This window comes from Aquarana catesbeiana, linkage group LG08 (genome assembly GCF_042186555.1).
Source record: "Aquarana catesbeiana isolate 2022-GZ linkage group LG08, ASM4218655v1, whole genome shotgun sequence".
NCBI classification, from domain to species: Eukaryota; Metazoa; Chordata; class Amphibia; order Anura; family Ranidae; genus Aquarana; species Aquarana catesbeiana.
The window spans coordinates 190,684,894-190,701,047 of record NC_133331.1 but is presented as its reverse complement, the minus strand read 5'-3'; the positions used below and the strand labels follow the sequence as shown (position 1 = coordinate 190,701,047).

General features: G+C 42.8%; 1 protein-coding gene across 1 annotated transcript in view; it reads right to left on the bottom strand.

The window, feature by feature from the left end:
• LDB3 (LIM domain binding 3) overlaps nucleotides 1-16,154 on the bottom strand; it is a 277,023-nt gene that overhangs the window by 59,218 nt on the left and 201,651 nt on the right. The window contains exon 9 of the mRNA XM_073596730.1: nucleotides 10,779-10,924. Coding sequence (XP_073452831.1) covers nucleotides 10,779-10,924 — 146 coding nt within the window. The remainder of the gene's footprint in view (nucleotides 1-10,778; nucleotides 10,925-16,154) is intronic.

The window sequence follows — 16,154 nt, the reverse complement described above, 5'->3', positions numbered from 1 at the left end:
TCATATGATGGCGCTGCCTACCAGGATCCCTAGGGGGCGGCGCCCGCGCGCCCCCCGCATCACTCGGGTCCCGGTGCGCGTGCCCGGGGGCCGCGATGTCCGCCGGGCACCCGCGATTGCCCAGTAACCGAGCAGGACCGTGGATCTGTGTGTACAGAGGAACACCGATTGGTCTCCTCCCCTTGTGAATCCCCTCCCCCCACAGTTAGAATCACTCCTTAGGAACACATTTAACCCTACAGCGCCCCCTCCTGGTTAACCCCTTCATTACCAGTCACATTTATACAGTAATCAATGCATTTTTATAGCACGGATCCCTGTATAAATGTGAATGGTCCCAAAAATGTGTGTCAAAATTGTCTGATGTGTCCGCCGCAATATCGCCACGTCACGATAAAAATTGCAGATCGCCGCCATTACTAGTAAAAAAAAAAAATAATAATAAAAACGTTATAAATCTATCGCCTTATTTTATAGACGCTATAACTTTTGCGCAAACCAATAAATATATGCTTATTGCGATATTTTTTACCAAAAATATGTTGAAGAATATGTATCGGCCTAAACTTAGAAAAAAATTTGTTTAAAAAAAAAAAATTTGGATATTTATTATAGCAAAAAGTAAAAAATATTGTGTTTTTTTCAAACTTGTCACTCTTGTTTTGTTTATAGCACAAGAAATAAAAACCGCAGGGGTGATCAAATACCACCAAAAGAAAACTCTATTAGTGGGGAAAAAATGATAAAAATTTAATTTGGGTACAGTGTTGTATGACCGCGCAATTGTTATTCAAAGTGTGACAGCGCTGAAAGCTGAAAATTGGCTTGGGCAGGAAGGGGGTGAAAATGCCCTGTATGGAAGTGGTTAAAGGAAAAAATCCCTTTGGTAGCACAGCTGCTTCTGTATGTTTTACTTATGGAACCCTGAACAGGGAAAATACATCTGTGTGCCCGTGTGACTGGGTCTCATAGATATATAGCGTGTGCTGTACTCTTTGTATTAATGCATAGTTGCCAATAGTCCCGAATTTCCCGGGACATTCCCGGGATTTGGACCCTTTTCCCAATTTTAGTGTTTCCCAGGAAATTTCCCGAGAAATCCCTTTTTTCACGATTTTTTATTTTCGGTAGAGGTCTGCAGCCGGCGGAGATAATGTCTCTGCTGGCCGCCATTTTCCAGAAGACCAGAATGTCCATACGCTATGTGTTTGAGCCGAGCTCAGCAATGGGCAGCGGTGGGTGTCCTGTAATTGGCCGAGCAGGTCATGTGCGGGACAGACGGAGGACACGATTGCCACCTGGAGGAGCTGGTCACATGTGGATGCAGGGCTGGACTGTGTCTGTGAGTAATCGCGCCAGCCCTGCATGCTTCCAGAGTGTCCTATACTCGCACTGTGCGTCTCTGTCATCTGCTCTATCAGCCGCCCCCCTCTCCTCTCTGTCAGCTGCCCCCCTCTCCTCTCTGTCAGCCGCCTCCCCCTCCTCTCTGTCAGCCGCCCCCCCTCTCCTGTCTGTTAGCTGCCCCCCTCTCCTCTCTGTCAGCCCCCCTTCCTCTCTGTCAGCCGCCCCCTCTCCTCTCTGTCAGCCTCTCCCCCTCTCCTCTCTGTCAGCCCCCCTCCTCTCTGTCAACTGCCCCCCTCTCCTCTCTGTCAGCCCCCCTCCTCTCTGTCAACCGCCCCCCTCTCCTCTCTGTCAGCCCCCCTCCTCTCTGTCAACCGCCCCCCTTTCCTCTCTGTCAGCCACCCCCCTTCCTCTCTGTCACCCGCCCCCCTCTCCTCTCTGTCAGCCGACCCCCCCCCTCTCCTCTCTGTCAGCCGACCCCCCCTCCTTTCTGTCAGCCGACCCCCCTCTCCTCTCTGTCAGACCCCCCTCCTCTCTTTCAGACCCCCTTCCTCTCTGTCAGACCCCCCCTCCTCTCTGTCAGACCCCCCTCATCTCTGTCAGACCCACACTCTTCTCTGTCAGACCCACACTCTTCTCTGTCAGATCCACACTCTTCTCTGTCAGACCCCCCCCTCTTCTCTGTCAGACCCCCTCTTTTCTGTCAGACCCCCCTCCTCTCTGTCAGACCCCCCTCCTCTCTCATACCCCCCTCTTTCACCTCTCTCCCCCCCTTTCTCTCACCCCCCCCACTACTCTCTCTCAAATCCCTCTTTCCCACCTCAGGTTGTACGGGAGCCCCGATAATTTCTAACAGCAGCCCTGTGAGTGCACCAGTTCAGATGTGTCTTGACCTACCCCCTGTCATAGAGGCTATATGACAGGGGGTAGGTCAGTGTGGAGTGGAGGGGTCCCTCTGTGACAGGGGGTAGGTCAGTGTGGAGTGTAGGGGTCCCTCTATGACGGGGGGTAGGTCAGTGTGGAGTGTAGGGGTCCCTCTACCTCTTTCCCCGTGCTACATCTACTAATGCATGTCCCGCCCCTTAATTATAAGGTTACTCCACCACAGCCAAAAAAGTGTCCCAAATTTTTTTTTACAATGTTGGCAACTATGTATTAATGTTTTTATCCTAGTGACATTAGTTTAACCAGAACGGAAGTAAGGGGAAGGGTAAACAGGGAAATAGCAACAAAAAGTTAACAGTTTATTAAAAAAGTTTTATTTTCAAATTTTTTTATTTCTGTCTGCGCTGATGTTGGAGATTTACGCACACTTTCAGTCTGGTGAAACCTTGGAAAGTAAATGAGGAGATATCAAACGTGTCATAATGTACAAGTATGCAAACTTGCACACTATAGCAAAAGCCCACTTACCACAGTGGACTTAACTTTTGCTTGAAATGTGCTTAACCACTTCAGCTCCGAAAGATTTACCCCTCCTCATGACCAGGCAATTTTTTTGCGATGCGGCACTGCGTTGCTTTAATTGACAATTGTGCGGTCGTGCGACACTGTACGCAAATAAAAATGTTGTCCCCCCCCCACAAATAGAGCTTTATTTTTATGGTATTTGATCACCTCTGCGTTTTTTATTTTTTGCTCTATAAACAAAATCCGACCAACAATTTAAAAAAAACAAAACAATATTTTTTACTTTCTGCTATAAAACATATCCAATAAAAAAATGTAAAAATCTATTTATGCCAATATGTATTCTGCTACGTAGTTTTGGTTAAAAAAATCCCAATAAGCGTATATTGATTGGTTAGTGCAAAAGTTATAGATCTACAAACTATGGGGTATTTATGGAATTTTTGTTTATTTATTTTTACTAGTAATGGTGGCGATCAGCAACTTATAGTGGGACCGCTATATTGTGGCGGACAAATTGGACAGTAACTGACACTTTTGACACTTTTTTGCGGGCCAGTGACACTAATACAGTGATCAGTGCTAAAACTATGCACTGTCACTATACTAATGACACTGGCTGGGAAGGGGTTAACATCAGGGACGATCAAAGGGTTAACTGTGTGCCTAGTGTTTTAATGTAGTGTGTGGTGCTTTTATTAGGGGAAGGCATGGATCCCGTGTCCCTGCTTTGCAGGGACACAGGATCCATGCCTTCCTTACTGATAAAATGGCAATCTGCCTCGCTTACCTAGGCAGACTGCTGTTCTGCCTGTGTACCGAACGATCAGGCGGTGCTGATGGAAATCGTAGAATCACAGTGGGAGTGAGCCACCGAAAGTGGCTACCTGGAAGTGCAGGATCATGTATATATACGTGATCCTGTGAAGCACGGCAGCCCTGTAGCAGTAAAACTTCTATAGGGCAGTCGGCAACTGGTTAAAGTGGTTGTAAACCTCAGTCATGAAATGTGAACAAAACACATACAGTGTATCTGTAGTGTTTACTTAACCACTTGCCGACCACCTAACGACGATATACGTCGGCAGAATGGCACGGGCAGGCAGAATCACGTACATATACGTGATCTGCCTCCCGCGGGCGGGGGGTCCAATCGGACCCCCCCCCCCGGTGCCCGAGGCGGTTGGCTTGTGACTGGGAGCGATGAGAGGTGAGGGGGAGACCATCCGTTCGTGCCCCCCCCTCGCAATCGCTCCCAGCCAATGAGAATCTTCCTTTGCTGCTGTATGCTAAACAGCAGCAAAGAAAATGATGTCATCTCTCCTCGGCTCGGTATTTTCCGTTCCGGCGCCGAGGAGAGAAGACATCACTGTGAGTGAAAAACACACACACAGTCAGTAGAACATGCCAGGCACACATTACACCCCCGATCCCCCCCGATCGCCCCCCGATTCCCCCCCCCCCCCCGTCACACTGACACCAAACAGTTTTTTTTTTTTTATCACTGCATGGTGTCAGTTTGTGACAGTAAGTGTGGTAGGGCAGTTAGTGTTAGCCCCCTTTAGGTCTAGGATACCCCCCCTATAAAGTTTTAACCCCTTGATCACCCCCCGTCGCCAGTGTCGCTAAGCGATCATTTTTCTGATCGCTGTATTAGTGTCGCTGGTGACGCTAGTTAGGGAGGTAAATATTTAGGTTCTCCGTCAGTGCTTTATAGCGTCAGGGACCCCCATATACTACCTAATAAATGTTTTAACCCCTTGATTGCCCCCAGTTAACCCTTTCACCACTGATCACCGTATAACTGTTACGGGTGACGTTGGTTAGTTCGTTTATTTTTTATAGTGTCAGGGCACCCGCCGTTTATTACCGAATAAAGGTTTAGCCCCCTGATCACCCGGCGGTGATATGCGTCGCCCCAGGCAGCGTCAGATTAGCGCCAGTACCGCTAACACCCATGCATGCAGCATATGCCTCCCTTAGTGGTATAGTATCTGAACGGATCAATATCTGATCCGATCAGATCTATACTAGCGTCCCCAGCAGTTTAGGGTTCCCAAAAACACAGTGTTAGCGGGATCAGCCCAGATACCTGATAGCACCTGCGTTTTGCCCCTCCGCCCGGCCCAGCCCAGCCAAGTGCAGTATCGATCGATCACTGTCACTTACAAAACACTAAACGCATAACTGCAGCGTTCGCAGAGTCAGGCCTGATCCCTGCGATCGCTAACAGTTTTTTTGGTAGCGTTTTGGTGAACTGGCAAACACTAGCCCCAAGCAGCGTCAGGTTAGCACCAGTACCGCTAACACCCATGCACGCACCGTACACCTCCCTTAGGCTGCATTCACACTGGGGCGGTAGGGGGCGTCGGCGGTAAAACAGAGTTATTTTTAGTGCTGTTTTATCGCGGTATTCGGCCGCTAGCGGTGCGGTTTTAACCCCTCGCTGGTGGCTGAAAAAGGGTTAAAACCACTCGTATAGCGCGGCTATAGCCGTGCTGTCCCATTGATTTTTAATGGGCAGGAGCGGTTTAGGAGCGGTGAATACACCGCTCCTTCACCGCTCCAAAGATGCGGCTGGCAGGAGATTTTTTCTTCTCCTGCCAGCGCACCGCTTCAGTGTGAAAGCCCTCGGGCTTTCACACTGAACAAACAGCGGAGGCTGTTTTGGGGCGGTTTGCAGGCGGTATTTTTAGCGCAATAACGCCTGCAAAATGCCCCAGTGTGAAAGGGGCCTAAGTGGTATAGTATCTGAACGGATCAATATCTGATCCGATCAGATCTATACTAGCATCCCCAGCAGTTTAGGGTTCCCAAAAACGCAGCGTTAGCAGGATCAGCCCAGATACCTGCTAGCACCTGTGTTTTGCCCCTCCGCCCGGCCCAGCCCAGCCCACTCAAGTGCAGCATCGATCGATCACTGTCACTTACAAAACACTAAACGCGTAACTGCAGCGTTCGCAGAGTCAGGCCCGATCCCTGCGATCGCTAACAGTTTTTTTGGTAGCATTTTGGTGAACTGGCAAACACCAGCCCCAGGCAGCGTCAGGTTAGCGCCAGTACCGCTAACACCCATGCACACACCGTACACCTCCCTTAGCACCAGCGGCCTAGTACACCCCGGTCGCAGTCAAACCAGCACTGCAGTAACACTTGGTGACGTGGCAGAGTCCCATAAGTGCAGTTCAAGCTGGTGAGGTGGCAAGCACAAGTAGTGTCCCGCTGCCACCAAGAAGACAAACACAGGCCCGTCGTGCCCATAATGCCCTTCCTGCTGCATTCGCCAATCCTAATTGGGAACCACCACTTCTGCAGTACCCGTACTTCCCCCATTCACATCCCCAACCAAATGCAGTCGGCTGCATGAGAGGCATTTTTATGTCCTCCCGAGTACCCCTACCCAACAAACCCCCCCAAAAAAGATGTCGTGTCTGCAGCAAGCGCGGATATAGGCGTGACACCCGCTATTATTGTCCCTCCTGTCCTGACAATCCTGGTCTTTGCATTGGTGAATGTTTTGAACGCTACCATACACTAGTTGAGTATTAGCGTAGGGTACAGCATTGCACAGACTAGGACACACTTTCACAGGGTCTCCCAAGATGCCATCGCATTTTGAGAGACCCGAACCTGGAATCGGTTACAGTTATAAAAGTTACAGTTACAAAAAAATTGTAAAAAAAAAATACACAAACAAAAATATAAAATAAAAAAAAATAGTTGTCGTTTTATTGTTCTCTCTCTCTCTATTCTCTCTCTATTGTTCTGCTCTTTTTTACTGTATTCTATTCTGCAATGTTTTATTGTTATTATGTTTTATCATGTTTGCTTTTCAGGTATGCAATTTTTTATACTTTACCGTTTACTGTGCTTTATTGTTAACCATTTTTTTGTCTTCAGGTACGCCATTCACGACTTTGAGTGGTTATACCAGAATGATGCCTGCAGGTTTAGGTATCATCTTGGTATCATTCTTTTCAGCCAGCGGTCGGCTTATATGTAAAAGCAATCCTAGCGGCTAATTAGCCTCTAGACTGCTTTTACAAGCAGTGGGAGGGAATGCCCCCCCTCCCCCACCGTCTTCCATGTTTTTCTCTGGCTTTCCTGTCTCAACAGGGAACCTGAGAATGCAGCCGGTGATTCAGCCAGCTGACCATAGAGCTGATCAGAGACCAGAGTGGCTCCAAACATCTCTATGGCCTAAGAAACCGGAAGCTACGAGCATTTTATTACTTAGATTTCGCGGGATGTAAACAGCGCCATTGGGAAATTGGGGAAGCATTTTATCACACCGATCTTGGTGTGGTCAGATGCTTTGAGGGCAGAGGAGAAATCTAGGGTCTAAAAGACCCCAATTTTTTCAAAAAAGAGTACCTGTCACTACCTATTGCTATCATAGGGGATATTTACATTCCCTGAGATAACAATAAAAATGATTAAAAAAAAAAAAAAAATGAAAGGAACAGTTTAAAAATAAGATAAAAAAGCAAAAAAACCCCTGCCCCCCCCTGCTCTCGCGCTAAGGCGAACGCAAGCGTCGGACTGGCGTCAAATGTAAACTGCAATTGCACCATGCATGTGAGGTATCACCGCGAAGGTCAGATCGAGGGCAGTAATTTTAGCAGTAGACCTCCTCTGTAAATCTAAAGTGGTAACCTGTAAAGGCTTTTAAGGCTTTTAAAAATGTATTTATTTTGTTGACACTGCACGTTTGTGCGCAATTTTAAAGCATGTCATGTTTGGTGTCCATGTACTCGGCCTAAGATCATCTTTTTTATTTCATCAAACATTTGGGCAATATAGTGTGTTTTAGTGCATTAAAATTTAAAAAAGTGTGTTTTTTCCCCAAAAAATGCGTTTGAAAAATCGCTGCGCAAATACTGTGTGAAAAAAAAATGAAACACCCACCATTTTAATCTGTAGGGCATTTGCTTTAAAAAAATATATAATGTTTGGGGGTTCAAAGTAATTTTCTTGCGAAAAAAAATAATTTTTTCATGTAAACAAAAAGTGTCAGAAAGGGCTTTGTCTTCAAGTGGTTAGAAGAGTGGGTGATGTGTGACATAAGCTTCTAAATGTTGTGCATAAAATGCCAGGACAGTTCAAAACCCCCCCAAATGAACCCATTTTGGAAAGTAGACACCCCAAGCTATTTGCTGAGAGGCATGTCGAGTCCATGGAATGTTTTATATTGTGACACAAGTTGCGGGAAAGAGACAATTTTTTTTTTTTTTTTTTGCACAACGTTTTCACTAAATGATATATTGCTCAAACATGAGATAGGAATATGTGAAATGACACCCCAAAATACATTTTGTTGCTTCTCCTGAGTACGGGGATACCACACGTGTGAGACTTTTTTGGAGCCTAGCCTCGTACGGGACCCTGAAAACCAAGCACCGCCTTCAGGCTTTCTAAGGGCGTAAATTTTTGATTTCACTCTTCACTGCCTATCACAGTTTCGGAGGCCATGGAATGCCCAGGTGCCACAAAACCCCCCCAAATGACCCCATTTTGGAAAGTAGACACTCCAAGCTATTTGCTGAGAGGTATAGTGAGTATTTTGCAGACCTCACTTTTTGTCACAAAGTTTTGAAAACTGAAAAATGAAAAAAAAAATTTTTTTTCTTATCTTTCTTCATTTTCAAAAACAAATGAGAGCTGCAAAATACTCACCATGCCTCTCAGCAAATAGCTTGGGCTGTCTACTTTCCAAAATGGGGTCATTTGGGGGGGGTTGTGCCACCTGGGCATTCCATGGCCTCCGAAACTGTGATAGGCAGTGAAGAGTGAAATCAAAAATTTATACCCTTAGAAACCCTGAAGGCGGTGATTGTTTTTTGGGGTCCCGTATGCGGCTAGGCTCCTAAAAAGTCCCACACATGTGGTATCCCCATACTCAGGAGAAGCAGCTAAATGTATTTTGGGGTGCAATTCCACATATTCCCATGGCCTGTGTGAGCAATATATCATTTAGTGACAACTTTGTGCAAAAAAAAAAAAAAAATGTGTCACTTTGCCGCATTTTGTGTCAAAATATAAAATATTCCATGGACTCAACATGCCTCAAAGCAAATAGCTTGGGGTGTCTACTTTCCAAAATGTGGTAATTTGGGGGGGGGGGGGTTATGCCATCTGGGCATTTTATGGCCTTCAAAACTGTGATAGGTAGTGAGGAGTAAAATCAAAAATTTACGCCCTTAGAAATCCTGAAGGCAGTGATTGGTTTTCGGGGCCCCGTACACGGCTAGGCTCCCAAAAAGTCCCACACATGTGGTATCCCCGTACTCAGGAGAAGCAGCTGAATATATTTTGGGGTGCAATTCCACAGATGCCCATGGCCTGTGTGAGCAATATATCACTTTAACTGCAGCTCTCCACCCCCTCCTCTGTGCTCCTGACAGATGAAGAAGGATTTTAACACGATTCTGCCCTTTTGAAGGGGTGTAGGTTAGAGAAGACTGCAGATACACAAGTAAAACTTATGTAGGAGTTGTTTCAACTCTGTGTATCATTTGAGGCTATTCACTTCTCTGGGCGTATGAAAGGGTTTACTACTTGAAGATGCTTTCCCATGCAGGCAGTTGTAAAAAAAAATGTAATACAGTAACTGGCCACAGGTATGGTGAGCAGGTTCTAACAGCAGCCGGAGATCTACCAGTTGTTTATCACTACTCTAAGGGCTTGTTCACACTTGACTAAATCTTTGACGCTCAACAAATGCTTCTACAGCGTTTGTAAGGTGTTAGTATGGGCGTCAGACTGGCGTCAATGAGCTTTAGATTGGGGTGTTTTACAAGCGTCAAAAACACTTCCTAAACGCCCTATGTGCGGTTTCGTAGTGTTCGATGAGCGTTAAAACTGCTCCACAATGGAAAGTGACAGAAATAAACGAATTTTTGATGTCTCATGAAACAGGAGGTTGCCTCCTGGGTATTCTAAATGAATGAGATATCCCGGGGAATACAGGATATCATTAACTAGGATCCTATTTCAGGCTCGTAAGCTCATAGCGCAAAAGTGGATATCACCAAGCCCACCTACAGTAGCAGAATGGAAGATAAAAATAAGGGAAACATTAGTTAAGGAAAAGTATATAATTTTACACAGAGGCTGCCCAGGGAACTTTGCAAAGATATGGGGAAGATGGACGGACATTTTGGATATATAATGTGGTGGGAGAGAGGAGGGGGGGCGCTTTTATGAGGGTTTTTTTTTTTTTTTTTCCACCCCATCTTATTTCGTGCCGGGGTTGTATGTTAGGTGTATGTTGTCTTTGATGTTTTTGTATATTGTATGAAAAAGTAATAATAAAGAATGACCTGATTAAAAAAAAAAAAAAAAGAAATTAACAAATTTTAACTTGCAGCAATCGCACCAAAACCGCACTGAACACGCAAGCAAGAGCATTTGCGGAGCTTTACCATAGACTTGAATGGGAGGCGTTGAAAGGCTTCAAACGCCTCCTGACTCGACATGGGGCTTCAATTTTGAAGCGAGGCTAACGTTTAGTGTGAACAGCATATTGTGCTGTCTATTATATCTTGTGCATAGGCGTTTGAGGGGCATTTTTAACATCTGTCAAACACCTCTGAAACGCCTGCTCTTTTTGCCAGTGTGAACTCATCCTAAGTCAGAACATACCAGGCCGACTTTCTATATGGATGACAGAGCATGCAGAAACTTGTACTTCCATAGCAACTGAAACTCTACCTATTTAGAGTTCCAGTAGGCATTTTTCTTGAATATTAGTTATATTTTACTTGTTCAAATTTATTAAATAGCCAATAATTACACATCTTTTAGATGAAATCCCATTCTCGAAGTTCTTCATGTTTAGTGCACTTATTTAAATATCTCTATTGGGTAATCTAGTGGCAGAAAGTTTTTGGGTGAATGTATATCTACAAAATTAAAACAAGTCTTACAGCTGTGGTTAGTTTTAACAGTTGAACTTGTTTCTTTTACTTGTAATAGTATTAAAAGCTTTTAAAACCAAATGGATTTACTTTATTTTTTTTTCTTACCTGGAGCTGGTTGATAAACAGATGGTTTGATGCTTGCAGTTGTCACTACCCGTGGTTTGGGAGCAGGAGCAGAAGGCTCATTGTACCCTCCATAAGGCAAAGGACCTTTGGCAGCAGTTGCTGAAGAAAATCCTTGGCTAGATGCACTGAAATCAAAGGATATGTTAAGATACAGCTAAGATACAGCTAAGATACAGCTAAGCAATGTACATTGGCAGATTCCTAATGGAAGTTCTAGGCAGTAATCTATAGACCACCTTAAGGGATGCATTTATCTTGTCTCCTAGTTAGCTGGTTATATAGCACTCAATATGAGCTTTAACTCATTAGCACTAGTTTTATTTCCTACCACTTTCACAGAGTAAAATAAAAAACAAATGTTAACGTTAGTTATCAGCTTCTCTCCTTAACACTTTTTCATTTCCTACCACTTTCACAGAGTAGAATAAAAAGCAAATTTTAAAGTTAGTTTATGTTAATGTCATACTGCTTTGTGTGGATTAAAAATGCTCATGAAACAAATACACAAAGACACACGACCTTTAAAAAGAATGGAATATGCATGCACATGAGACAGCCATATTTTGATGATCTATTGAGATCCATGCATTTACAAAAATGGTTGTCTTTTGTCACCATGAACCTTGCCAACATTCTCAGGTCCTGGATAAAATAAATCCCAATGCCCCATCTCACCAGATTCCATATATAAGCAGCACTGGTCTCCATTTCACTCAATCCAGGACTGTTGGCAAGTATGAAGTACACATAGCCATGACATAGCATCCAGAACAAAGATGTGGGCATATTCAATAAACTGTGCAAGAAGCAAAATGCATTAATCTGAAGTAACCAATTGGAAATCACTTTATATTGGTGCTCCAGTTTGCACTTGTGTCTTGTCTTGTGTGAATAATCTTAATGGTCATTGTAGCCTCTGGGAACATGTCTTCAAACTGCCGTTAAATCCATTTATACAAGTTCCCCAACCCCAACTGCTACCTCAGTGGAAAACTGAAGACAGCTAAAGAGGAGCTGTTCTTCGACCTCTACTATTTTCACTCAAGGAAGCTTACCAGTAAACTTATAGTGGCAGAGACAGGAAAAGCATCCAAGGATGTGCCATCAGAGAAGGCATATGGATGAACAACAGGACTCTTGGGAAAGCAGAAGGTGTTATTTGGGGCCAGGAAGAGATCTGAAAAATGTATCTGATGCTTTTTCAGTGGGGCTGCATGAGACAAGTCTGTCATTATCCCACACACGTACATTTGTATGTCCACTTTGTAGCTCTGCCAACACCTTGTTAATACATAAAGCATACCAGGCAGGAGGGGGCAATGACTTTACCACAATTCTTATACTCTGCTTTTTACCTTTATGCGCACATGGTGAGCTGTGAGTTAGGATCTAACTTTTAAAAACAGTACTGGGTTTAGTGGGTTGGTTACTTTTTATATTATAGCAGTTAACACTATGTTAACACTACATAGATAGTGGCTATACCTTAATTTTGACTGGTAGCTGGATGAGTAGGTTGCTTGCTGATGAAAGCTAAAAGAATAACAAGAGGTCATGTCTGTTATACTGCATAAAACATCTACACTAGTGATTGTTACCCATAGAGTGGGTGGTGACATCTTTTTCAATATAACCACCATATGAAACAAATAAAATAGATCCTTGTTGACCTTGTTGATCACTTTCAAAGCACGTGAAGAATTGAACAAATATACAGTGGTACCAAATATTCTCACATATGTATATACACTATCATTGTTAATAAAAAAAATCATAGTGGCCTTTTGTGGGCCATGTGGGTGTCTGAACTAACAAAAATAGGATGCAATTTAGGCACACTCTTCAAATTAAACATTTCTATGGGAACAAACCGAGTATTTTATTCCATTATTACTTTTTGTAAACCTGGTAGATAAAATAGTCTTTGTAATTCAGTTTGTAATATAAGTATAATGTAAAGTTAAAATGTAATCCTATTGCTATTTACGCCAAAGGATTTGGCTCCCAACATGTATCACCATTTCCTATAATACTGATCTAATCAATCATAGACACAGTAAACCATTCCTCGAGTAACAGTGTAGAAGCCTAATACGTAATTGGTCATTAGTTCATGGAAGAAATGGCCTGCTGTAGGCTTAATATTTTTTTTGTCTATTCATAGATGGAGGGTAAATGGAACAGTGTGAATGACTGGAACTAAAAAAGGCAAGCCTTTCATTTGCCAAGTGACAGAGGATGTACTATTTTGGCTTGCATAGTGATTTCTATTTTTTCTTCTATGTTTTAAAAATTAGCTTAATAGGATAGATAGCCACCACCACCACCACCATATTTTTCAAGGGGCTATTTTTGTTCTTGCTTCACTGATTGGTGAGTCACTGATCTGGAACAGGCATGCAGCCAGTGCAGTGGTGGAACACCTGACCTGAATTCTTGTTCTGGATCTGTGACTCTCTAAGTAGTGATGCCAAGAAGAAGATTAGAGCAAATTACAGGTACACAGGGACTGATATGCAGCATGGGAAGCATGGAATGCCCTGGACAAATGTAAAACTTTAAAACAGATACAGGGGTTGATATACTAAAATTGGAGAGTGCAAAATTTGCTGTAGCTGTGCATGGTAGCCAACCAGCTTTTAACTTCAGTTTGTTCAATCAGGCTTTGACAAAAAAAACTGGAAGCTGATGGTTTCCATGCAGAATTGCACCAGATTTTGCACTTTCCAGTTTTAGTAAATCAACCTTATGGTACTTTCCTGTGTGACAGATTCCTACAATTGTAGATTTTCCTACAGAAACATAAAACAAAAACAAAAAATCTGAAACCACATTCTTTCAAGACACAAAACAGATTATGGAAAAATGATATATACAAAGGCTTAAGGATATCCAAAGTGTCTGAACATTTAAACTTAAGCTATAAAAATATGCTTAGACTGTGATACAAATAAAGAACGTCACATATTCACTGTTCTATTTAATTATTAAACAGAACTAAATCAAACTTTTTACTTTTCTAAGAAAAGCAATGCTCTGGACTTTTACAGTGGCCATTAACATCACCGAAGCATTGGTCATGTTATTACAGCTAAAAGGGCATAACTGTCTCATATTCAGACAGCAATGACCAATGCCTCTGCATTTGTCATGTGGCTGCCTATCATAGAAAGTTGGAGCAAGGTTTTCTACAAGGATAAGTGAAAAACAATAGGATTTTTGAAAATTTAAAAATCATTTAATATTGTAAGGAGGCAGGAGTCTGAGCTGGCCGCTCCCTACCACTCCACAGCCGAGTGCTCCAATGAGTGTGGGGGGGGGGGAGCAGAGCAGAGAGCCGGTGACTGACAGTCACTCTCTGCTCAGGGAGCTCTGAGAACTGAGCGATCGGCGGGGTTTGATTGCTCAGTTCTCAGCCTTAGAGCCAGCAGGGGACAGATGCAGTATTGGACTGATGCTGCATCCTCCTAGGTAAGTATGATTCTAGAATAAAAATATTCCCATACTTCTCTTTTAAGGAAATAAATACTGCTGTGTAGTTGTTTGGTTTTTCCCTAGTCCAAACCTATAGCTACAGATTTAGAAAGAACACACCCATATCTGTAAACATTGTCTATATAGACTCCAGAAGTTGGGACTGTCCTGTTGAACTAAAGACAGCTTTGAAATTTGTTCTATATTGAAACAGTGGTTATAAAGATGAAAAATGCAACTAGCGAAACAAAACCTTTTCGTCTAAAGCATCCGCTTATCAATAGACGTTTAATTCCTGCAGTTTTGCTGTAAAGAAGAAAAGCATATGATTGGATGTCCAACAATTAGGTGACCAAAATATTACATTTTGAAATCCATTTTTTGTAACAAGGTAAAAGGAAGATTGACAAAGAGGGCAACACCAACAAGCTTATTGTTAGCCAGAATTACTAAGCAAAGTGAAAGCAAACTTAGTCAAAGGCACATCTAAAAACACTGCTAAGAGCAAATGCTTTGTGGAAATCCATGTTCCACAAAAAAACCCTTGAGTGCTTGCAAGGTGTGAAATTATTTTCCTCCTTAAAGGGAAATGATCACTTTATAGAAAATTGCCATAATTAGCATTTTCTCATCAACAAATTAACATAATTTTCTTCTACTAATTTTGTATGGTTTCAGTACAGAAGAGATTTTATTTTTAAAGTAAAAAAATGGTCCTTGATAACTGTGGGCCACTTCCAATTCTATTTGAAAAAAAATATATATCTTCAGAAGTAAAACAAGTCCAAGACACCATCTTACCAAAAATTGTTAATCTGTTTAATGTCTAAAGTGGAACAGACCCTCCTATCCTTTACAGCCAACCAAGCTGCCATCTGTTGGATCTCCAGTTGAAAAAGCGCTGCACATTAAATCAGTTATGATGCCAGCCATTGGATGGTTTGATAGTTCGGTTTAGAGAACAAGCAAATGGACTTTTATCATCCATGGCATGCCTTAAATGTAGCCGTTTTGGGAAACCATTAAATGAATGGATTTATTTCTGCTTTAAAGAAACCAGAAATATAAGAAAATTGCCTGGCTGTCTCTAACATTTAATACTATGAAACAAACATGCAGCAAGTGAAGTCAAACCCTCCAAACTGCACACTTGTTTTGCGTCAGTGAATCCAAAAGTATTGATTAAAACTATCTGGTCAGCCTTATAGCTAGACAACTAGCATTTATAAATAAAGTAAAGCAGCTGTTATTGTTTGCCTCAGGGAATCTTTTTTGGTTCTTTATGTGTTAAACTGTCAGATCTATACATAGATTTAATCAAGGTCACTCCACACACCACTTTCTATGGAATTAGGTAAACTTTATTAAATAGACAGCTTTTGAAGACACTCCACTCCAAGCCTTGTCTCTGATATTTTTTGTTCCCTTCTGGGGCTTAGTCGTAAAAACCTAGTTATAGAAGGACTAAACAACTAAGCTCATGTAGGGCGTGAAACATGTCAGAAAAAGGTGTGAAGTGAATTATCTCCAGAAGCTGCCTATGCAGTGACATTTATGCAACTATATGCAAGCAGTGTAAAAAGTTCACTAAATTTAATCTACAAATGGAGGGAGTTGATGCAGTCCAGGGCATTGCTGGCACTCATGACTGGAGAGAGAGGCACGAGACCAGGCATGGTGCCTGAGTGCATATTACAGATCCAGGATTAATTCCCCCCAAGCATATAATCAGAAATGTTGGGGTTATGCCAATCAATTTCTTACCCTGCAAAAAAATTAATGCACTTGTTTTCATGATTGGACTTCACCATTTTTGATCTTCTAAATTACATATTAAAAAAATGATGGTATCCTTATTGAGGTTTCATTTGAAGCATGACC